A 23730-nucleotide genomic window follows, 5' to 3' on the forward strand; every position below is an offset into this window, starting at 1 on the left:
TTAGATTCCTAGGTATTTTTTCTCTCTGAAGCTATTGTGAATGGGAGTTCATTCATGATTTGGCTCTCTGTTTGTCTGTTACTGGTGTATAAGAATGCTTGTGATTTTTGCACATTGATTTTGTATCCTGAGAATTTGCTGAAGTTGCTTATCAGCTTAAGGAGACTTTGGGCTGAGACAATGGGGTTTTCTAAATATACAATCATGTCATCTGCAAACAGGGACAATTTGACTTCTTCTTTTCCTAACTGAATACCCTTGATTTCTTTCTCTTGCCTGATTGCCCTAGCCAGAACTTCCAACACTATGTTGAATAGGAGTGGTGAGAGAGGGCATCCCTGTCTTGTGCCAGTTTTCAAAGGGAATTTTTCCAGTTTTTGCCCATTCAGTATGATATTGGCTGTGGGTTTGTCATAAATAGCTCTTATTATTTTGAGGTATGTTCCATCAATCCCGAATTTATTGAGAGTTTTTAGCATGAAGGACTGTTGAATTTTGTCAAAGGCCTTTTCTGCATCTATTGAGATAATCATGTGGTTTTTATCTTTGGTTCTGTTTATATGCTGGATTACTTTTATTGATTTGCATATGTTGAACCAACCTTGTGTCCCAGGGATGAAGCCCACTTGATCATGGTGGACAAGCTTTTTGATGTGCTGCTGGATTAGGTTTGCCAGTATTTTATTGAGGATTTTTGCATCAATGTTCATCAGGGATATTGGTCTAAAATTCTCTTTTTTTGTTGTATCTCTGCCAGGCTTTGGTATCAGGATGATGTTGGCCTCATAAAATGAGTTAGGGAGGATTCTCTTTTTTTCTATTGATAGGAATAGTTTCCGAAGGAATTGTACCAACTCCCCCTTGTACCTCTGGTAGAATTTGGCTGTGAATCGGTCTGGTCTTGGACTTTTTTTGGTTGGTAGGCTCTTAATTATTGCCTCAATTTCAGAGGCTGCTATTGGTCTATCCAGGGATTCAACTTCTTCCTGGTTTAGTCTTGGGAGAATGTAAGTGTCCAGGAAATTATTCATTTCTTCTAGGTTTTCTAGTTTATTTGCGTAGAGGTGTTTATAGTATTCTCTGATGGTAGTTTGTATTTCTGTGGGGTCAGTGGTGATACCCCTTTATCATTTTTTATTGCGTCTATTTGATTCTTCTCTCTTTTCTTCTTTATTAGTCTTGCTAGTGGTCTATCAATTTTGTTGATCTTTTCAAAAAACCAGCTCCTGGATTCATTGATTTTTTTTGGAGGGCTTTTTGTGTCTCTGTCTCCTTCAGTTCTGCTCTGATCTTAGTTATTTCTTGCCTTCTGCTAGCTGTTGAATGTGTTTGCTCTTGCTTCTGTAGTTCTTTTAATTGTGATGCTAGGGTGTCAATTTTAGATCTTTCCTGCTTTCTCTTGTGGGCATTTAGTGCTATAAATTTCCCTCTACACACTGCTTTAAATGTGTCCCAGAGATTCTGGTATATTGTATCTTTGTTCTCACTGGTTTCAAAGAACATCTTTATTTCTGCCTTCATTTCGTTATGTACCCAGCAGTCATTCAGGAGCAGGTTGTTCAGTTTCCATGTAGTTGAGCGGTTTTGATTGAGTTTCTTAGTCTTGAGTTCTAGTTTGATTGCACTGTGGTCTGAGAGACAGTTGGTTATAATTTCTGTTATTTTACATTTGCTGAGGAGTGCTTCCAACTATGTGGTCAATTTTGGAATAAGTGTGATGTGGTGCTGAGAAGAATGTGTATTCTGTTGATTTGGGGTGGAGAGTTCTGTAGATGTCTGTTAGGTCCACTTGGTGCAGAGTTGAGTTCAATTCCTGGATATCTTTGTTGACTTTCTGTCTCGTTGATCTGTCTAATGTTGACAGTGGGGTGTTAAAGTCTCCCATTATTATTGTATGGGAGTCTAAGTCTCTTTGTAAGTCTCTAAGGACTTGCTTTATGAATCTGGGTGCTCCTGTATTGGGTGCATATATATTTAGGACAGTTAGCTCTTCCTGATGAATTGATCCCTTTACCATTATATAATGGCCTTCTTTGTCTCTTTTGATCTTTGATGGTTTAAAGTCTGTTTTATCAGAGACTAGGAATGCAACCCCTGCTTTTTTTGTTTGTTTGTTTACCATTTGCTTGGTAGATCTTCCTCCATCCCTTTATTTTGAGCCTGTGTGTGTCTCTGCATGTGAGATGGGTCTCCTGAATACAGCAAACTGATGGGTCTTGACTCTTTATCCAATTTACCAGTCTGTGTCTTTTAATTGGACCATTTAGTCCATTTACATTTAAGGTTAATATTGTTATGTGTGAACTTGATCCTGTCATTATGATATTAGCTGGTTATTTTGCTTGCTAGTTGATGCAGTTTCTTCCTAGCATCGATGGACTTTACATTTTGACATGTTTTTGCAATGGTTGGGACCTGTTGTTCCTTTCCATGTTTAGTGCTTCCTTCAGAATCTCTTGTAGGGCAGGCCTGGTGGTGACAAAATCTCTAAGCATTTGCTTATCTGTAAAGGATTCTATTTCTCCTTCACTTATGAAACTTAGTTTGGCTGGATATGAAATTCTGGGTTGAAAATTCTTTCCTTTAAGAATGTTGAATATTGGTCCCCACTCTCTTCTGGCTTGGAGAGTTTCTGCTGAGAGATCTGCTGTTAGTCTGATGGGCTTCCCTTTGTGTGTAACCTGACCTTTCTCTCTGGCTGCCCTTAACATTTTTTCCTTCATTTCAACTTTGGTGAATCTGACAATTATGTGTCTTGGAGTTGCTCTTCTTGAGGAGTATCTTTGTGGCATTCTCTGTATTTCCTGAATTTGAATGTTGGCCTGCCTTACTAGGTTGGGGAAGTTCTCCTGGATGATATCCTGCAGAGTATTTTCCAACTTAGTTCCATTTTCCCCGTCACTTTCAGGCACACCAATGAGACGTAGATTTGGTCTTTTCACATAATCCTGTATTTCTTGGAGGCTTTGTTCATTTCTTTTTACCCTTTTTTCTCTACACTTCTCTTCTCGCTTCATTTCATTCATTTGATCTTCCATTGCTGATACTCTTTCTTCCAGATGATCGAGTCAGTTACTGAAGCTTGTGCATTTGTCATGTAGTTCTCGTGTTATGGTTGTCGTCTCTGTCAGTTCTTTTAAGGACTTCTCTACATTGATTATTCTAGTTAGCCATTTGTCAAATCTTTTTTCAAGGTTTTTAGTTTCTTTGTGCTGGTTATGTAGTTCCTTCTTTAACTCTGAGAAGTTTGATTGACTGAAGCCTTCTTCTCTCAACTCATCAAAGTCATTCTCTGTCCAACTTTGTTCCATTGCTGGTGATGAACTGCGTTCCTTTGGAGGGGGAGATGCGCTCTGATTTTTTGAATTTCCAGCTTTTCTGCACTGCTTTTTCCCCATCTTTGTGGTTTTATCTGCCTTTGGTCTTTGATGATGGTGACATACTGATGGAGTTTTGGTGTGGGTGTCCTTTCTGTTTGTTAGTTTTCCTTCTAACAATCAGGACCTTCAGCTGTAGGTCTGTTGGAGTTTGCTTGAAGTCCACTCCAGACCCTGTTTGCCTGGGTATCAGCAGCGGAGGCTGCAGAAGATAGAATATTGCTGAACAGCGAATGTTGCTGTCTGATTCTTGCTCTGGAAGCTTTGTCTCAGGGGTGTACCCCACTGTGTGAGGTGTGAGGTGTTGGTCTGCACCTAGTAGGGGATGTCTCCCAGTTAGGCTACTCAGGGGTCAGGGACCCACTTGAGCAGGCAGTCTGTCCATTCTCAGATCTTAACCTCTGTGCTGGGAGATCCACTGCTCTCTTCAGAGCTGTCAGACGGGGACACTTACCTCTGCCAAGGTTTCTCCTGCTTTTTGTTTAGCTATGGCCCAGAGGAGGAGTCTACAGAGGCAGGCTGGCCTCCTTGAGCTGTGGTGGGCTCCACCCAATTTGAGCTTCCTGGTGGCTTTGTTTACCTACTTAAGCCTCAGCAATGGCGGGTGCCCTCCTCCAGCCTCGCTGCCGCCTTGCAGTTAGATCTCAGACTGCTGTGCTAGCAATGAGGGAGTCTGCGTGGGCGTGGGACCCTCCAGGCCAGGTGTGGGATATAATCTCCTGGTGTGCCGTTTGCTAAGACCCTTGGTAAAGCGCAGTGTTAGGGTGGGAGTTACCTGCTTTTCCAGGTGTTGTGTGTCTCAATTTCCTTTGGCTAGGAAAAGGAATTCCCTTTCCCCTTGCACTTCCCAAGTGAGGTGATGCCTCACCCTGCTTCAGCTCTTGCTGGTCAGGCTGCACCCATAGACCAGCGCCAACCGTCTGACACGACCCAGTGAGATGAACCCGGTACCTCAGTTGAAAATGCAGAAATCACCCATCTTCTGTGTCGCTCACGCTGGGAGCTGGAGGCTGGAGCTGTTCCTATTAGGCCATCTTGGGCACGCCCCTCTTGACTTTTTAATAATCACCATTCTAACTGACGTGAGATATTATCTCATTGTGGTTTTGATTTGCATTTCTCTAATAACCAGTGATGATGAGCTTTTATTCATATAATTTTTGGCTGCATAAATGTCTTCTTTTGAGAAGTGTCTTTTCATATCCTTTACCCACTTTTTGATGGGGTTGTCTGTGTTTTTGTTGTAAATTTGTTTAAGTTCCTTGTACATTCTGAATATTAGACCTTTGTCAGATGGGTCGCTTGCAAAAATTTTCTCCCATTCTGTAGGTTGCCTGTTCGCTCTGATGATAGTTTCTTTTGCTGTACAGAAGCTCTATAGTTTGATTAGATCCCATTTGTCAATTTTGGCTTTTGTTGCCATTGCTTTCAGTGTTTTAGTCATGAAGTCTTTGCCCATGCCTATGTTCTGAATGGTATTGCCTAGGTTTTCTTCTAGGGGTTTTATGATTTGGGGTTTTACATTTAAGTCTTTAATCCATCTTGAGTTAATTTTTGTATAAGGTGTAAGGAAAAGGTCCAGTTTCAGTTTTCTGCATATGGCTAGCCAGTTTTCCCAGCACTATTTATTAAATAGGGAATCCTGTCCCCATTGCTTGTTTTTGTCAAATTTGTTGAAGATCAGATGGTTGTACACGTGTGGTGTTATTTCTGAGGTCTCTGTTCTGTTCCATTTATGTATACGTCTGTTTTGGTACCAGTACCACGCTGTTTTGGTTACTGTAGCCGTGAAGCATAGTTTGAAGTCAGGTAGCGTGATGCCTCCAGCTTTGTTCTTTTTGCTTAGGATCACCTTGCCTATACGGGATCTTTTTTGGTCCCATACGGAATTTAAAGTACTTTTATCTAATTCTACAAAGAAACTCACTGATAGCTTGATGGGAATAGCATTGAATCTATAAATTACTTTGGGCAGTATGGCCATTTTCATGATATTGATTCCTTCTATCCATGAGCATGGAATGTTTTTCCATTTGCTTGTGTCCTCTTTTATTGCCTATTTGATTCTTTGTAGTTCTCCTTGAAGAGGTCCTTCACGTCCCTTGTAAGTTGTACTCCTAGGTGTTTTATTCTCTTTGTAGCAATTGTGAATGGTAGTTCACTCATGATTTGGCTCTCTGCTTGTCTGTTGTTGGTGTGTAGGAATGCTTGTGATTTTTGCACAATGATTTTGTATCCTGAGACTTTGCTGAAAAGCTGCTTATCAGCTTAAGGAGTTTTTGGGCTGAGACAATAGGGTTTTCTAAATATACAATCATGTCATCTGCAAACAGAAACAATTTGACTTCCTCTCTTCCTATTTGAATACGCTTTATTTCTTACTCTTACCTGATTGCCCTGGCCAGAACTTCCAATACTTGTTGAATAGGAGTGGTGAGAGAGGGCATCCTTGTCTCATGCCAGTTACCAACGGGAATGCTTCCAGCTTTTGTCAATTCAGTATGATACTGGCTATGGGTTTGTCATAAATAGCTCTCATTATTTTGAGATATATTCCATCAATAACCAATTTATTAAGAGTTTTTAGCATGAAGGGATGTTTAATTTTATCAAAGGCCTTTTCTGCATCTGTTGAGATAATCATGTGGTTTTGTCATTGGTTTTGTTTATGTGATGGATTACATTTATTGATTTGTATATGTTGAACCAGCCTTGCATCCCAGGGGTAAAGCCAACTTGATCTTGCTGGATAAGCTTTTTGATGTCCTGCTGGATTCAGTTGGCCAGTATTATATTGAGAATTTTTGTATCAATATTCATCATTGATATTGGCTTGAAATTTTCTTTTTTTGTTGTGTGTCTGCCAGGTTTCAGTATCAGGATAATGCTGGCCTCATAAAATGAGTTAGGGAGGAGTCCCTCTTTTTCTATTGTTTGGAGTAGTTTCAGAAGGAATAGTACTGGCTCCTCTTTGTACCTCTGGTAGAATTCAGCTGTGAATCCATCTGGACCTGGACTTTTTTGGTTGGTAGGCCATTAATTACTACCTTAATTTCAGAAGTTGTTAGTGGTCTTTTCAGAGATTCAACTTCTTCCTGGTTTAGTCTTGGGAGGCTGTATGTGTCCAGGAATTTATCCATTTCTTCTAGGTTTTCTAGTTTATTTGCATAGAGGTGTTGGTAGTATTCTCTGATGGTAGTTTGTATTTCTGTGGGATCAGAGGTGACTTCCCCTTTATTATTTTTTATTGTGTCTGTTTGATTCCGCTCTCTTTTCTTCTTTATTAGTCTGGCTAGCAGTCCATCTACTTTGTTAATCATTTCAAAAAACCAGCTCCTGGATTCGTGGATTTTTTGAAGGGCTTTTCATGTCTCTATCTCCTTCAGTTCTGCTCTGATCTTTGTTATTTCTTGTCTTCTGCTAGTTTTAGAATTTCTTTGCTCTTGCTTCTCTAGTTCTTTTAATTGTAATGTTAGGGTGTCAATTTTATATCTTTCCAGCTTTCCATTGTGGGCATTTAGTGCTATAAATTTTCCTCTTAACACTGCTTTAGCTGTGTCCCAGAGATTCTGGTACGTTGTCTATTTGTTCTTATTGGGTTTAAAGAACTTCTTTATTTCTGCCTTAATTTCTGCCTTAATTTCATTATTTACCCAGGAGTCATTCAGGAGCAGTCATTCAGGAGTCATTCTGGACCAAGTTTCACTTGGTATCCTTGTTAATTTTCACTGAGTATCCTTGTTAATTTTCTGTCTCATTGATCCGTCTAATATGGACCGTGGGCTGTTAAAATCTCCCAGTATTACTGTGTGGGAGTCTAAGTCCCTTTGCAGGTCTCTAAGAAGTTGTTTTATGAATCTGGGTGTTCCCATATTGGATGCATACATATTTAGGATAGTTAGCTCTTCTTGTTGCATTGATCCCTTTAGCATTACGTAATGCCCTTCTTTGTCTTTTTTGACCTGTGTTGATTTAAAGTCTGTTTTATCAGAGACTAAGATTGCAATCCCTGCTTTTTTTGCTTTCCATTTTCTTGGTAAATAGTCCTCCATCCCTTTATTTTGACCATATGTGTGTCTTTGCAAGTGAGATAGGTCTCCTGAATACAGCACATCAATGGGTCTTAACCCTTTATCCAATTTGCTAGTCTGATTATTTTAATTGGGGCATTTAGCCCATTTACATTTAATGTTAATATTGTTATGCGTGAATTTGATCCTCTCATCATGATGCTAGCTGGTTATTTTGCACATTAGTTGATGCAGTTTCTACATAGTGTCTTTGGTCTTTATATTTTGGTATGTTTTTGCAGTGGCTGGTACCAATTTTTCCTTTCCATATTTAGTGCTTTCTTTAGGAGCTCTTGTAAGGCAGGCCTGGTGGTGACAAAATCCCTTAGCATTTGCTTGTCTGTAAAGGATTTTATTTCTCCTTCACTTATGAAGCTTAGTTTGGCTGGATATGAAATTCTGGGTTGAAAACTCTTTTCTTTAAAAATGTTGAATATAGGCCCCCACTCTCTTATGGCTTGTAGGGTTCTGCAGAGAGATCTACTGGTAGTCTGATGGGCTTCCCTTTGTGTGTAACCTGACCTTTCTCTCTGGCTGCCCTTAACATTTTTTCCTTTGTTTCATCCTTGGAGAATCTGACAATTATGTGTCTTGGGGTTGCTCTTCTCAAGGAATATCTTAGTGGTGTTCTCTGTATTTCCTCAATTTGAATGTTGGCCTGTCTTGCTAGGTTGGGGAAGTTCTCCTGGATAATATTCTGAAATGTGTTTTCCAACTTGGTTCCATTCTGTCGTTCACTTTCAGGTACACCAATCAATCGTAGGTTTGGTCTTTTCACATAGTCACATATTTCTTGGAGGCTTTGTTCATTCCTTTTCATTCTTTTTTCTCTAATCTTGTCTTCATGCCTTATTTCAGTAAGTTGATCTTCAGTCTCTGATATGCTTTCTTCTGCTTGATTGATTCAGTTATTGATACTTATATATGCTTCATGAAGTTCTCATGCTATGTTTTTCAGCTCCGTCAGGTCATTTATGTTCCTCTCTAAACTGTTTATTCTACTTAGCAATTCCTGTAACCTTTTATCAAGATTCTTAGCTTCCTTACGTTGGGTTAGACCATGCTCCTTTAGCTCAGAGGAGTTTATTACCCATCTTCCGAAGCCTACTTCTGTCAATTTGTCAGTCTCATTCTCTGTCCAGATTTGTGCCATTGCTGGGGAGGAGTGGCAATCATTTGGAGAAGGGGCATTCTGGTTTTAGGATTTTCCTCATCTTTGTGGATTTATCTACCTTTGATCTTTGAGGCTAATGACCTTTGGATGGGGTTTTTATGTGGGGATCCTTTATGTTGATGTTGTTGCTTTCTGTTTGTAGTTTTTCTTCTAACAGTCAGTCCCCTCTTCTGCATATCTGCTGCAGTTTGCTGGAGGTCCACTCCAGACCCTGTTCACCTGAGTATCACCAGCAGAGGCTGCAGAACAGCAAAGATTGCTGCCTGCTCCTTCCTCTGGAAGCTTCATCCCAGAGGGGCATTAGCCTAATGCCAGCCAGCACTCCCCTGTATGAGGTGTCTGTTGGCCCCTGTTGAGAGGTTTCTCCCATTCAGGAGGCACGGGGGTCAGGAACCCCGCTTGAGGAGGCAGTCTTTCCCTTAGCAGAGCTTGTACACTGTGCTGGGAGAATCTCTCTTGTCAGGATCAGCTGCTCTCTTCAGAGCTGGCAGGCAGGAATGATTAAATCTGCTGAAGCTGTGCCTACAGCCACCCCTTCCCCAGGTGCTCTGTCCCAGGAAGATGGGGATTTTGTCTGTAAGCCCCTGAATAGGGCTGCTACGTTTCCTTCAGAGATGCCCTGCCCAGTGAGGAGGAATCTGGAGAAGCAGTCTGGCCAGAGTCACTTTGCCATGCCCAGCCTAGACCTCCCAGCCTCCTTAGCACTGTCAGGGGAAAACTGCCAAATAAAACCTCAGTAATGGTGGACACCCCTCCCCCCACCAAGCTTGATCCTCCCAGGTCAACTTCAGCCTACTGTGCTGGCAGTGAAAATTTCAAGCCAGTGGTTCTTAGCCTGCTGGACTCCATGGGAGTGGGACCCACTGAGTGAGACCACTTGGCTTCCTGGCTTCAGACCCCTTTCCAGGGGAGTGAACGGTTCTCTCTCACTGGGGTTCCAAGCACCATTGGAGTATGAAAAAATACTCCTGCAGCTAGCTCAATGTCTTCCCAAGCAGCCTCCCAGTTTTGTGCTTGAAACTCAGGACCCTGGTGGTGTAGGCACATAAGGGAATCTCCTGATCAGCAGATTGCAAATTCATGGGAAAAGCGTAGTAACCCAGCTGGGTAGCACAGTCCCTCACAGCTTCCCTTGGCTCTGGGAGGGAGGTCGCTGGCTCCTTGCACTTCCCGGGTGAAGCAATGCCCCACCGTACTTCTGCTCACCCTCTGTGGGTTGGACCCACTGCCTAACCAGTCCCAATGAGATGAACTGGGTGCCTTAGTTGGAAATGCAGAAATCATCCGCCTTCTGTGTTGGTCTAGCTGGGAGCTGCAGACTGGAGCTGTTCCTATTCGGCCCTCTTGGCTCCTTCTATTCTGTACTATTTCTTCCAAAACTATTCCAAACAATTGAAAAGGAGAGACTTCTCCCTGTCTCATTTTATGAGGCCATTATCATCCTGATACCAAAACCTGGCAGAGGTACAACAAAATAGAAAACCTCAGGCCAATATTCCTGATGAACATTAATACAAAAATCTTCAATCAAATACTGGCAAACCAAATCAAGCATCACATCAAAAAGCTTATTCAACACCATCACTTTGGCTTCATCCCCAGGATGCAAGGTTGGTTCAGAAAGGCAAATCAATAAACATAATTCATCACATAAACAGAACTAAAGACCAAAACCACATGATTATCTCAATAGATGCAGAAAAGGCCTTTAATAAAATTCGACATCCCTTCATGTTAAAAACGCTCAATAAACCAAGCATTGATGGAACGTACTTCAAAATAATAGGAGTCATTTATGATAAACCCATAGCCAATATCATAATGAATGGTCAAAAGCTGGAAGTATTCTCCTTGAAAACCAGCACAAGATAAGGATGCCCTCTCTCACCACTCCTATTCAACATAGTATTGGAAGTTCTGGCCAGGGCAATCAGACAAGAGAAGGAAATAAAGCATATTCAAATAGGAAGAGAGGAAGTCAAACTGTCTCTGTTTGCAGATGACATGATCCTATATCTAGAAAACCCCATTGTCTCAGCTCAAAAGCTTCTTAAGCTGATAAGCAACTTTTCAACAAAGTCTCAGCATACAAAATCAATATGCAAAAATTACAAGCATTCCTACACACCAATATTAGATAAGCAGAGACCCAAATCATGAATGGACTCCGATTCACAATTGCTACAAAGAGAATAAAATACCTGGGAATACAGCTAACAAGGGAAGTGAAGGACTTCTTCAAGGAGAACTGCTTGTTCTCTCTTCAAGGAGAACTGTAAACCACTGCTGAAGGAAATCAGAGAGGACACAAACAAATGGAAAATCATTCCATGCTCATGGATAAGAAGAATCAATATCATGAAAACGGCCATACTGCCCAAAGTAATTTATAGATTCAATGCTACTTCCATTAAACTACCATTGACATTCTTCACAGAATTAGAAAAAACTACTTTAAAACTTATAGGGCACCAAAAAAAAGTCCATATAGCCAAGACAATCCTAAGCAAAAGAACAAAGCTGGAGACATCAAGCTACCTGACTTCAAACTATACTACAAGGCTACAGTAACTGAAACAGCATGGTACTGGTACCAAAATAGACATATAAACCAATGGAACAGAATAGAAATCTCAGAAATAAGACCACACATCTACAACCATCTGATCTTCAACAAACTTTACAAAAACAAGCAATGGGGAAGGGATTCCCTATTTAATAAATGATGCTGGGAAAACTGGCTAGCCATGTGCAGAAAATTGAGACTGGACCCCTTCCTTACACCTTACACAAAAATTAACTCAAGATAGATTAAAGACTTAAATGTAAAACCCAAAACTATAAAAACCCTAGAAGAAAATCTAGGCAGTACCATTCAGGGCATAGGCATGAGCAAAGATTTCATGATGAAAACATCAAAAGTAATTGCAACAAAAGCAAAAATTGACAAATGGGATCTAAACAAATTAAAGAGCTTCTGCACAGCAAAAGAAACTATCATCAGAGCAAACAAGGCAACCTACAGAATGGGAGAAAATTTTTGCAAGCCACCCATCTGACAAAGGCCTAATATCTGGAATCTACAAGGAACTTAAACAAATTTGCAAGAAAAAAACAAACCCCATCAAAAAGTGGGCAAAGAACATGAACAGACACTTCTCAAAAGAGGACGTTTATGTGGCCAACAAACATATGAAAAAAAAGGTCAACATCACTGATTATTAGAGAAATGCAAATCGAAACCACAATGAAATACTATCACATGCCATTCAGAATGGCAATTATTAAAAAATCAAGACACAATAGATGCTGGTGAGGCTGTGGAGAAATAGGAACACTTTTTGACATAAGTTAGTTCAACCATTGTCGAGGACAGTGTGGTGATTCTTCGAAGACCTGCAACCAGAAGTACAATTTGACCCAGAAATTCTATTAGTGGATATATACCCAAAGGAATATAAACCATTCTATTATAACATGTACATGTATGTTTGTTGCAGGACTATTCACAATAACAAAGACATGGAATCAACCCAAATGCCCATCAGCGATAGACTGGATAAAGAAATTATGGTACATATATACCATGGAATACTATGCAATCATAAAAAGAAATGAGGTCATGTCCCTTGCAAGGACATGGGTGGAGATGGAAGCCTTTAGCCTCAGCAAACTAACACAGGAAGAGACAACCAAACTCCACATGTTCTTATTTATAAGTAGGAGCTGAACAATGAGAACATATGGTCACAGGGAGGGGAACAACACACACTGGGGCCTACCAGGGGGCAGGAGGAGGGAGAGCATCAGGATAAATAGCTAATGCATGTGGGACTTAATACCTAGTGATGGGTTGATAGGTGCAGCAAACCACCATGATACATGTTTCCCTGTGTAACAAAGCTGCACATCCTGCACAAGTATCCTGGAACTTAAAATAAAATAAATAGAAATAAAGATCTATATGTTATTCACATTTTTCTTTACAAAGGTGAGAAAATTATACTATGTAACTATCCTATAAGAGGAACCAATTAAGTAAATTGTGATATATATCACAGTTGATTTTTATTCAGGTATTAAAATTGTAATTTTTAATGATATAGAAAATACTTATATAGCATTAAGTGAAAACAGTATACAAAGTTGTATGTTTAGTACAATCTTAATTTTTCACAGAAACGTGTAGAAAAAGTTTGCAAGGAAATATGTCAAATGTGAACATTATTATTAGTTTTTTAAAGATCTTTTTTTTTTTTCTACTTTAAGTTCTGGGGTATATGTGCAGAATATACAGTTTTGTTACATAGGTATACACGTGCCATGGTGGTTTGCTCTACCCATCAACTCGTCACCTACATTAGGTATTTCTCCTAATAGTATCCCTCCCCAGCCCTCCACCCCCTGACAGGCGCCGGTGTGTGATGTTCCCCTCCCTATGTCCATGTGTTCTCATTGTTCAACTCCCACTTATGAGTGAGAACATGTGATGTTTGGTTTTCTGTTCCTGTGTTAGTTTGCTGAGAATGATGGTTTCCAGCTTCATCCATGTCCCTGCAAAGGACATGAACTCATTCTTTTTTATGGCTGCATAGTATTCCATGATGAATATGTGCCACATTTTCTTTATCCAGCATAAGATTGATGGGCATTTTGGTTCCAAGTCTTTGCTATTGTGAATAGTGCTGCAATAAACATTTGTATACATGTGCCTTTATAGTAGAATGACTTATAATACTTTGGGTATATACCCAGTAATGATTGCTGGGTCAAATGGTATTTCTAGTTCTAGATCCTTGAGGAGTTGCCACACTGTCTTCCACAATGGTTGAACTAATTTACACTCCTACCAACAGTGTAAAAGAACTCCTATTCTTCCACATCCTCTCCAGCATCTGTTGTTTCCTGACTTTTTAATGATTGCCACTCTAACTGGCGTGAGATGGTATCTCATTGTGGTTTTGATTTGCATTTCTCTAATGACCAGTGATGATGAGCATTTTTTCATATGTCTTTTGGCTGCATAAATGTCTTATTTTGAGAAGTGTTTGTTGTATCCTTTGCCCATGTTTTGATGGGGTTGGTTTTTTTTCTTCTAAATTTGTTTAAGTTCTTTCTAGATTCTAGATAAGCCCTTTGTCAGATGGATAGGTTGCAAAAATGTTCTCCCATTCTGTAGGTTACCTGTTCAAATGTGAACATCATTAATTTATGAAAACTTATGGGTGGTTTTTATCCATTTCTTTATACTTTTCAAATTTGTACTTCCTAAAATCTCTAAAATTATTGTGTTATACTTTTAGATCAGAGAAAAATAAATTTTTAAAAAAGTTATATTCCTCTTCAGCCCTCAATCTTCAGTATACAGTTCACAGTAAAGTAGTAGTATCATTTTGAGACACCCTAAGTGGTGGAAACCAAAAATCCACCTTCATGAGGATGAATCATGGCTGATGGCTCTGTAAGTTATACTGTGATCACTGTATATGTTCCTCTTCATAATCAAATGAGGCTTCTTGTTTCAATATTTAACCTGCTACTAGAATCTTGCCATGATATGCTCACAATTGGAGGTTTTTGGTTTTTGGGTTATTTTGGTTTTGCCTAAACTTAAGCCAAGATCCCATTCCATTTTCTAGCTATGAGTAATATTACCAAACTGCATAATGGAATTATTAACCATTTGTGTGATTTATAAATGGTAATTAGCATGTTTTATGGGACATAAAGACTTTGAAAGTTTGACCTACTATATCTTTTTGGGTTGTTTTGTGCTCTGTGATTAATTTTTGTATTGATTTTTATTAAAGGAGAGTGTTTTCCATTTTAGAAATGCTTGAGACATATTTTCATTGATGACTGGTAGTTATAGATTAAAAAATTGGGGTTGAATAGCTTAATTAGTAGAAAGATTGGGTTACCAAACTGAACTAAAATAAATCATAAACTCAAACTCATTAAAATATATGTTCAAAAAAGTATATGTTCCCCTCTAAAGTCAACAAAAAATAGACATGTTTTAGTAAGTCTGATAAGTAACTCTCTAAATCTCTTTACTGTCTTTCTACAGGAAAAAGCAATTTCGGTATCTGCTAGAATCCAAAGGAAAAAAACCTGGTATTATCAACGAAGAAAATAATGACAGCAAAAGACTTGTAGGAGAAAACACAAATCGTGCTACATTAAATTATACTACAAAAGACTTTTATAATGAAAAGCTAGAGGTAAAACTACTGTTAATCTTTGTGATTTCTTGCCAGGATATATCCCACATGGCTTGAAATGTGGGGGTTGTACATTTTACCCTTAGTTAAGATAACTTTTTTGTTTTGGAATATTTGTCAACCTTATATTACAAAGCCAGGGACAGAAGGTACCCAGGCAATTAGGGAGAAATAGAGCCCTGAAATGAAGAAGAACCCAGGGTTTCAATATTGTTATTTCAGCAGAAGAAAAAAATGTTCAAAAGAAATCTGTACTGTAAATCTGTAGCAAAAATCTAGACCAAAGCAGAACCAAGGGTCCCAATCTGTGTAAGAAGTAGGTTATAGGCTTGCTGTAGGTACTTAGCCACATCATGCCAGACCATCAGAGAACACAGCAGGGCCTCCATTTGTGTTCTCCTTACTGGGGCTGTAGATGTTTTAATTCATATCTTTCATTCTACACCATTTTCTTATAATTACTTAATCATACAATTTCAACCTGTTCTATTCCTAATATAGCTACTTAGCCAGGAAAATGGGAACTAAACCGTTATGTTTTATGTGGTCAGAGGTTCTGAGTGTTTTGTTTATGAGTCTTAAAAGATAAAATATAGCTATATTGCAAAGGAGAAAGAGGCAGTTCTGGCAAATAGCACAGTGCAAATAAGGCATAGAAGTATAAAACATGTAAGGAAAGGGCCAGGAACTATAAGCAGGTCATCGTTGTGGAAGTTCAGAGATTGAGGTAGACAGTGTTAAAAGATAAGACCAGAAAGATAGTAAGAGAACAATGCGAAAGAGTTTGAACGTAATCCATTGGCCAATAGGGGTTTCCCAGTGTTGCCAAAAGAAGAAAATGAAAGCCAAGGTGGCAGGATTATGTCTCCTTCTCTTCCTGAATACAGCTGGTTCTATGAGTGAAAAAATTAATATGTATATAGTTCTGTTTGGTATCTATGGGGGATTGGTTTCAGGACCTCCTGCAGATACCAAAATGCACAGATGCTCAAGTCCCTGATAACAAATGACATAGTACATAGTATTTGCATGTAGCCAAGGCACATTCTCCCATATACTTTAAATCATTTCTAGATTACTTATAATACTACAATGCAAATGCCATGTAAATAGTTGTTATACCGTATTGTTTAGGGAATAATGACAAGAAAAGTCTGTACAGATGTGATTTTAAAAAAAAATTTCAATCTGCAGTTGTTTGAATCCACAGATGCAGAACCCATGGATATGGAGGGCCAACTATATTTAGTAAATCTAAACATGCCAATTTACATTAAAGAAATTTAGTAAAACATCAAAGAGCTGCATTTAAACCAAGAACAGTTTCACAGTAAAATCTACCAACTCTTTAAGAAACAGAGAATTCTAATCATTTTAAAATTGTTTGAGAGTATTGAAAAAGAAGGAAAACTCTTCTATGTTTTCAATACAGACAGCATAACATTGATTCCAAAAATGCCAGCATTGCATAGGAAAAGAAAAGCCAAACCATACATTTAAAAATATTGGTGCAAAACTCTTTAAAATATTGTCAGCCAGAATACAGCAGAACATTAAATGAATAACAAACATTATACCCAAGAGTAGTTTATCCTAGAAAGACAGGAAAAATTCAGTATTAGTGAATTAATAGATTTAATGTGAAAAATCATGATTATTTCTATAGACATTGAAAAGAAATTTCACACAATTCAATACCTATTCTTAATTTTGTAACTCAATAAATAGGATAAATGGAAATTGGATAGTAAGTGTTATGCTTGATGGGGAAACTCTGGAAACACTAGCTTAAGTAGTAGGCAGAATTCTAACTAAGGTGGCCTCTGTGATCCCCACACCCCCGTATCCATACCTTGTATAGTCCCCTCCCATGGGTGTAGGTAAAACCCGTGTCTTGCCTTTAACCAGTGGAATATGGCAAGGGTAAAGGGGTTTTGCAGACATGATTAATACCCCTAATCAGTTGACTTTGAGTTAATGAAGAGGGAGATCATCCTGAGTGAGTCTGACTTAATCTGGCAAGTCCTTTAAAAGAGGATTCAAGGCTGGGCGCAGTGGCTCAACCCTGTAATCCCAGCACTTTGGGAGGCCGAGACGGGCGGATCATGAGGTCAGAAGATCGAGACCATCCTGGCTAACACGGTGAAACCCCGTCTCTACTAAAAAAGACAAAAAACTAGCTGGGCGTGGTGGCAGCCCCAGCTACTCGGGAGGCTGAGGCAGGAGAATGGCGGAAACCCGGGAGGCGGAGCTTGCAGTGAGCTGAGATCCGGCCACTGCACTCCAGCCTGGGCGAAAGGGGGGGACCCCTTTTCAAAAAAAAAAAAAAAAAAAAAAAAGGAGAGGATTCAAGCTTTCCCTGAAAGATTTTTCTGTTGGTCTTGAAGAAATAAGCCCCCATGTTGTGAGCGGCCCACATGGCAGGGAACTGCAAGAAGCTTTTAGGACCTGAGAACAGCCCCAGACCAGCAGCCAACAAGAAAACAGGGATTTCATTCCCACAGTTACAAGGAACTGAATTCTGCCAACAACCACTTAGGCTTAGAAGAGGACTCTGAGCTTCAGAAATAAACACAACCTAGCCAACACCTTCATTTCAGCTTTATGAAGTCGTGAGCAGAATACCCAGCTAAGCCGTGCCTGGGTTCCTGAAACATGGAAACTGAGCTGATAGATGCACGTTCTTTTAAGCTGTCAAGTTTGAGGTAATTTGTTAGACAGGACTAGAATACCAATGCATCACTGAAGTAAGTATCAAGCAAGGATGCCTAATATCACTATTATATTTTTCTCAATACAGATAATACAAATGAAATAAGAGAAGGAAATCAATGGTTATTTGAAAAGAAGGAGGTAAACTTATATTTGCAGATAATATTATTGAATACCTGGAAATCCCAAGAATATTAATTTAGAAATCATAAAAAGCTATAAGAAAATTCAGTAATGTAGCAGAAGTCAACAGCTTTCATATTACAAATAATAAGCAGAAAGAAGATATAAGGAAAAACCGAACTCACAGTAGCAACACAGAAAGATAATGTATCTTACAATAACCTAATAATAAATATACAGGATCTATAAAAAGAAAACTTTTCAAACATTAGTGAAGCATACAAAAGATTTATACAAATGGAAAAACATACCATGTTTTGGATAAGAATCTCAAGAAAAATATGTCAATTTTCCTTAAGTTAACTTAAAAATTTCATTTAATCTCAATGAAAATACCAAAAACTTTTTTGTTGAGGCTTTTCGACAAGTTGATACTATAGTACATGTGGAAAAATAAACATAATTAGCTACAAAAACCCTGAAAAAGAAGAACAATGAGAAGAAGGCTAGCACTATTAGATATTAAGGCATATTATAAATACCTATCAATTAAAACAGGGTGGTTGTAAAGAAATAGTCTAATAGGATAAATGATACTGAGGAAATGGGATATTCAAGCAGAAAAGCATATTGAACCCCTTCTTTGCACCATGCAACAAAAAATTAACTCCAGACCAAATAAAAACCCAAGTATTAAAAGCAAAAGTTTCAAGTTTTTATTTTAATAAGAAGAGAAAATCTTTATGATCTTGATTGGGTTGGCTATGATTTTTTTAACACCATGGATGCACAAACCATAAAGGAAAATGTTTTGGTAAATTGGACAGTCATCCAAGGTGATTGTGGTTTTTTTTCTACATTGCCCAGTCTGTCCCTGAACTCCTGGGCACAAGAAGTCCTCCTACCTCGTCCTTCCAAGTAGCTGAAATTACAGGCATGCAGATTTTTAAAAACAGATAGCTTCAATGCAGTCATGTAAACCTTGTTTCCCATTTATAAAATGGAGATATGGATTAAATCATAATACAAGTACCATTATAGTTAAAATTACTCTGTAACAAACCCCACTGTTGACCTTCTTTTTCCCAAACCATCTTGATAACAACAAAATTCTAGTTTAATGAAATAATATAAACCATATTGTATAGAGTTTATCTCATCGGGATTGAACTTGTAAAATACTTGCTTTATGAACCCCACAGGGATCTTGTGAGACAAAAAGAGATGAGTATATGAAAGCATTTGGGAATGGAAAAAGCATTACCCAAGGAGCAACAACTCCTTGACGGCTCAGGGCAAGAGAGGAAGTAAAGACAGGGAATGTTGACTCCTGCTTTGAGAAATTTTAAAGAGGAAAGAAGGAATCTGAAGCCCCAAAATATTTGGAAAGAAACACTAATCTAACAATCAGGAGATGTGGATTTGAGCCCCTGATTCTACTTCTGAGTACTTGAAAGACCTTGCTCAGGTCCCTTAATCACTCTCTCGACTCACAGCCCAGCATTCCTTCACATATACCACGCTCCTTACATCTTGAAAAATATTTAAATCACTGCAGCACAAAGTGCTCAGTTTCTCTTCCATACATCCTGAGTTGTTGAGAAAATTAATTGAGGTAAGTTCTTCCAAATCAGGTTAAGCAGACCTTTTCATTATACATGTCATAAATCTGTTGCTTGGTAGTTGTCCATCTATTCTCCTGCCTCATCTAAAAAAGATTTAAGATGGACATAGAATCATAGTGCCAAAAGGGACTTTAAAGAATGTAATCCTATTCTTAGATGAGGAAAACTGGAAACTCAGACGAGTTACTGAGGGTTATGTTGAATTATTGACTGAGCCATCTCTAGAATGGAGTCCTAATTCTGACCTTGGACACGTTCACAATATATCATGGTGCTTTCTCAAGTTTTCTTGACCACCTCATTGCAAAGGGCTCTCCCTTTTCTGAACACTGTTTGTAATTTGCTGTCTGAACATTTTACTCAGCATGTATCTACTGTTTTATGTTTTTAGTTGACTTTTTGTATGTGCAGGCCATCTCCCAACTAGACTGTAAGTTCTTCAAGGGCTAGATTAGAGAGTTTTCTCTACAGAAGTATTAATAGAAGATGCTTAATCCTGAGCAGATCTCTCAATCTGTATAGGCCTTATTTCCCATTTATAAAATGGAGATACGCTCCTTGACGGGTCAGGGCAAGAGAGGTGTCTCTAACGTGCTTTCAATGGGATCATCCTGGACAGACAGAGTGAGTTGTCCAGGCAGACACCTGATGAGTTATAGTGTATATTGTAAGGAGATGCAGAATAATTGGCTTGGAGGAGAGGAGAAATGATGAAGTAAAAATGCTTTCAAACACAGTTACTAAATTAAGGATTATTATAGAAGATACAATTCTGTATCAACATGTTCCTAGAGAAACAATGGAAGTAACTATAGCAGAAAATTTTAAAGCACTGTAAATTATACTGTGCCAGTTATGAAGAATTTACTTTCATTTGTATAATATGTAAATGATTTAACAAAATATATCATTTACTTGTTTTAATTTTTGTTATCCTAAATTATTATAAAAAATCTTCCAATCTTAATAGAATTTTGTCTTTTTAAATTCAAAATTCTATTTTAAGCAATTTAGAAATCTGTAAAGGAAGCATTCACTAAATGTGCTCTATGCCTTCTACTTGTAAATGCATTGCTTGTAAAATATTGCTCTAAAATGAGCAAACTAAAATGTTGCTGATCTCTAGTGATTCACACTTGTCCTTCTTTGTAGGAGTTCCTCTGTAGTCCAGATTTACTGAGTGCTAAAAGGGAGCAGCTACATTCTGTTCTCATCAACAAGCTAACTTAGTATATATAGGTGGCTAAGGTTCAAATTGTAGTATTTCAGAGTGAGATATGTTCATCAGAGAAGAGGCCAGCTGGAACCATTTGTTGCTTATCACACATCAAAATCTCTACATATTTCTATGATTGGTCAATCTATGACTTATTGTTTTAGTATATGACTATATCAAATCAGCATGTTGACCCGTGAATGGTGTGTGATTACTTAGAGGTGCCTTATATATCGTAAGAAAATTCTTAAAATATGCCTCTGTTAAGGAAAGTTAGTGCAATTTGGACTTATTATTAACTTACATTAATTACTCAGGAATTTAAAACATATTTTGTTTTAAAAATCATAAGCATTTGGGCCAGGTGCTCATGCCTGTAATGATTACAGGTGCTCATGCCTGTAATTCCAGCTCTTTGGGAGGCTGAGGTGGGTGGATTTCTTGAGTTCAAGAGTTTGAGACCAGCCTAGGCAATATGGCACAGCCACGTCTCTACAGAAAAATATAAAAATTAGCTGGGTGTGGTGGTGCACACCTGTGGTCACAACTGCTCAAGAAGGTGAGGTGGGAGGGTCGCTTGAGCCTAGGAGGCAGAGGTTGCAGTGAGCGGAGATCATGCCACTACACTTTAGCCTGGGCATCAGAGTGAGACCCTGTCTCCAAAAAATAAATTAAGTTACATTAAATTAAATTAAATTAAAAAATCATAAGCATTGGAAAAAAGAAGAAAAATATTAAAAAGGAGGAAAACATACTAATGTTCTCAGAACTCAGAAACAATCTATCTTCTCCCTTCCCTTCCCTTCCCTTCCCTTCCCTTCCCCTCCCCTCCCCTCCCCTCCCCTTCCCTTCCCTTCCCCTTCCCTTCCCCTTCCCTTCCCTTCCCTTCCCTTTTTTAGACCAAGTCTCACTCTGTCACCCAGGCTGGAGTCCAGTGGCACAATCTTGGCTCACTACAAGCTCTGCCTCCTGGGTTCACTCCATTTCCTGCCTCAGCCTCCTGCGTAGCTAGGACTACAGGCACCTACCACCACACCTGGCTAATTTTTTGTGTTTTTTTTAGTAGAGATGGGGTTTCACCGTGTTAACCAGGACAGTCTCAATCTCCAGACCTCGTGATCCACCCACCTCAGCCTCCCAAACTGCTGGGATTACAGGCGTGAGCCAAGAACTCAGAAACAATCTTAATGACTTCAATATATATTTCCTTCAATAGTTTTTATGCATCCTTTTCTAACTTTTTAATAAAAACTTCAAACATACAGCAAAGTGATTTGCTTTCTGGGAAACTGATTTGCTTTCCAGGAAACCGATTTGCTTTCTAGGAAACCAGGGCGAGTATTAAATGACCAGCCAGTAGGCAAGGCTAAGAGCAAAACTGCACATTTATTTTTGGTCCCCCAGCTTCAGGAAAGAAGGTGTGGGGGTGGGGTGAGGTCCCTCAGTCTCCTGCAGTGGAGGCCGTGGTCACCCCGAGTAGCTCCCGAGGGGAGTTCCTACAGTCCCAACAGGAGTGAGGGCTGAGGAAGTGCACACCATGCGCCCACCGGGAGCAGCTTTTATGTCCTGGGCCCGGAAGTGGGAGGGCAGTGGGCGGGACATAGGCGGGTCAGGGGCGGGGTGGTAGGCGTGGCTAGGTGGGTTCCGGTTTTTCTCCCTCGGAGGTCGGGTTGTGCCTGCGCAGTGGACCTGTGTCTTTCCCTGGGTGGGAAAGCTGACGGTGAAGAAGCCGGAACTGCGCCATCTTGCCTCCGTTCGTCCAAACACAAAGTTGAAAGAATTTTACACTAAACATCCATGCATCCAAAACCTACACTCAACATTAGCATCGTACTATACAGTGTACTTACTTTATCCCATATCTATGTATCTATCCATCCATCAGTCTACCTTGGGATTTTTTAAATTCATTTCACAGTGATTGCAGACATTAGTATGCTTCTGCCTAAATAATTCAGCGTGCATTTCATTAATTGGAATTCAGTATTCTATAGAGTATTTTTCTTTGTAAATTTTACCATTTAGAGGTAAAACTTATATAGTGAAATGTAAATCTTAGGTGTACAATTGCTGAGTTTTGACAAATCATACATTCATATAACCCAAACCCTATCAAAACATTTTTATTTTTTTCACATAACATTATGATGTAAGCATTTTTTCTTATTATGAATCTTTCTTATTTTTATTTTATTTTACTTTTAAATATTTTATCTTTTAGATACGGGGTACAGTGCAGATTTGTTACATGAGAGTATTATGTGATGCTGGGTTTTGGAGTATGGATCCTGTCACCCTAGTAATGAGCATAGTACCAGATAGGTAGTTATTTAACCCACACCCCTACTACCCTCTATGTTGTTCCCATATTTATGTTGTTCCTCTCTTCCATGTGTGCTCAGTGCTTAGCTCCCACTTATAAGTGAGAATATGCAACTTGGTTTTCTGTTTCTGCATTAATTTGCTTAAGGTTATGGCCTCCAGTTCCATCTATGTTGCTGCAAAGGACAGGATTTCACTCTTTGTTATGGCTATGTAGTTAGTATTCCATGGTGTATATATACTATAATCTCTTTATCCAGTCTACCATTGATAGGCACCTGGGTTGATTCCGTGTCTTTGCTATTGTGAATAGTGCAGCAGAGAACATACGAATGCATGTGTCTTTTTGGTAGAATGATTTATTTTCTTTGTGGTATATACCCAGTAATGGGATTGTTGGGCCAAATGGTAGCGCTAATTGATGGGTGCTGACGAGTTGATGGGTGCAGCACACCAACATGGCACATGTATACATATGTAACCTGCACGTTATGCACATGTACCCTAGAACTTAAAGTATAATAAAAAAAAAAAAAAAAAAAAAAAGAAATCACCAGACTGCTTTCCACAGTGGCTGGACTAATTTAATTATATTCCCACCAGCAGTGTATGAGAGTTCCTTTTTCTCCACAGCCTTGCCAGCATCTGTTGTCTTTTCACTTTTTAGTAATAGCCATTCTGACTGGTGTGAGATGGTATCTCACTGTGGTTTTGATTTGCATTTCTCTGATGATTAGTGATGCTGAGCACTTTTTCGTATCCTTGTTGGCCACTTGTATGTCTTCCTTTGAGAAGTATCTGTTCCTGTCCTTTGCCCATTTTTTAAATGGGGTTATTTGGTTTTTGCTTAGTGATTTAAATTCCCTATAGATTCTGGGTATTAAGCC

At 39.0% G+C, this 23730-nt stretch overlaps 1 protein-coding gene across 5 annotated transcripts in view; it reads left to right on the plus strand.

Annotated features, from left to right (window-relative positions):
* Positions 1–23730, plus strand: part of LRRC49 (leucine rich repeat containing 49) — a 204209-nt gene that overhangs the window by 177421 nt on the left and 3058 nt on the right. For all 5 annotated transcript variants that reach the window (XM_023220694.1, XM_023220692.2, XM_023220695.1 and 2 more), the window contains one exon: positions 14692–14845. In XM_023220694.1, the coding sequence (XP_023076462.1) occupies positions 14692–14845 (154 nt within the window). The remainder of the gene's footprint in view (positions 1–14691; positions 14846–23730) is intronic.

The sequence above is a fragment of the Piliocolobus tephrosceles genome, chromosome 6 (assembly GCF_002776525.5).
Source record: "Piliocolobus tephrosceles isolate RC106 chromosome 6, ASM277652v3, whole genome shotgun sequence".
Taxonomy (NCBI): Eukaryota; Metazoa; Chordata; class Mammalia; order Primates; family Cercopithecidae; genus Piliocolobus; species Piliocolobus tephrosceles.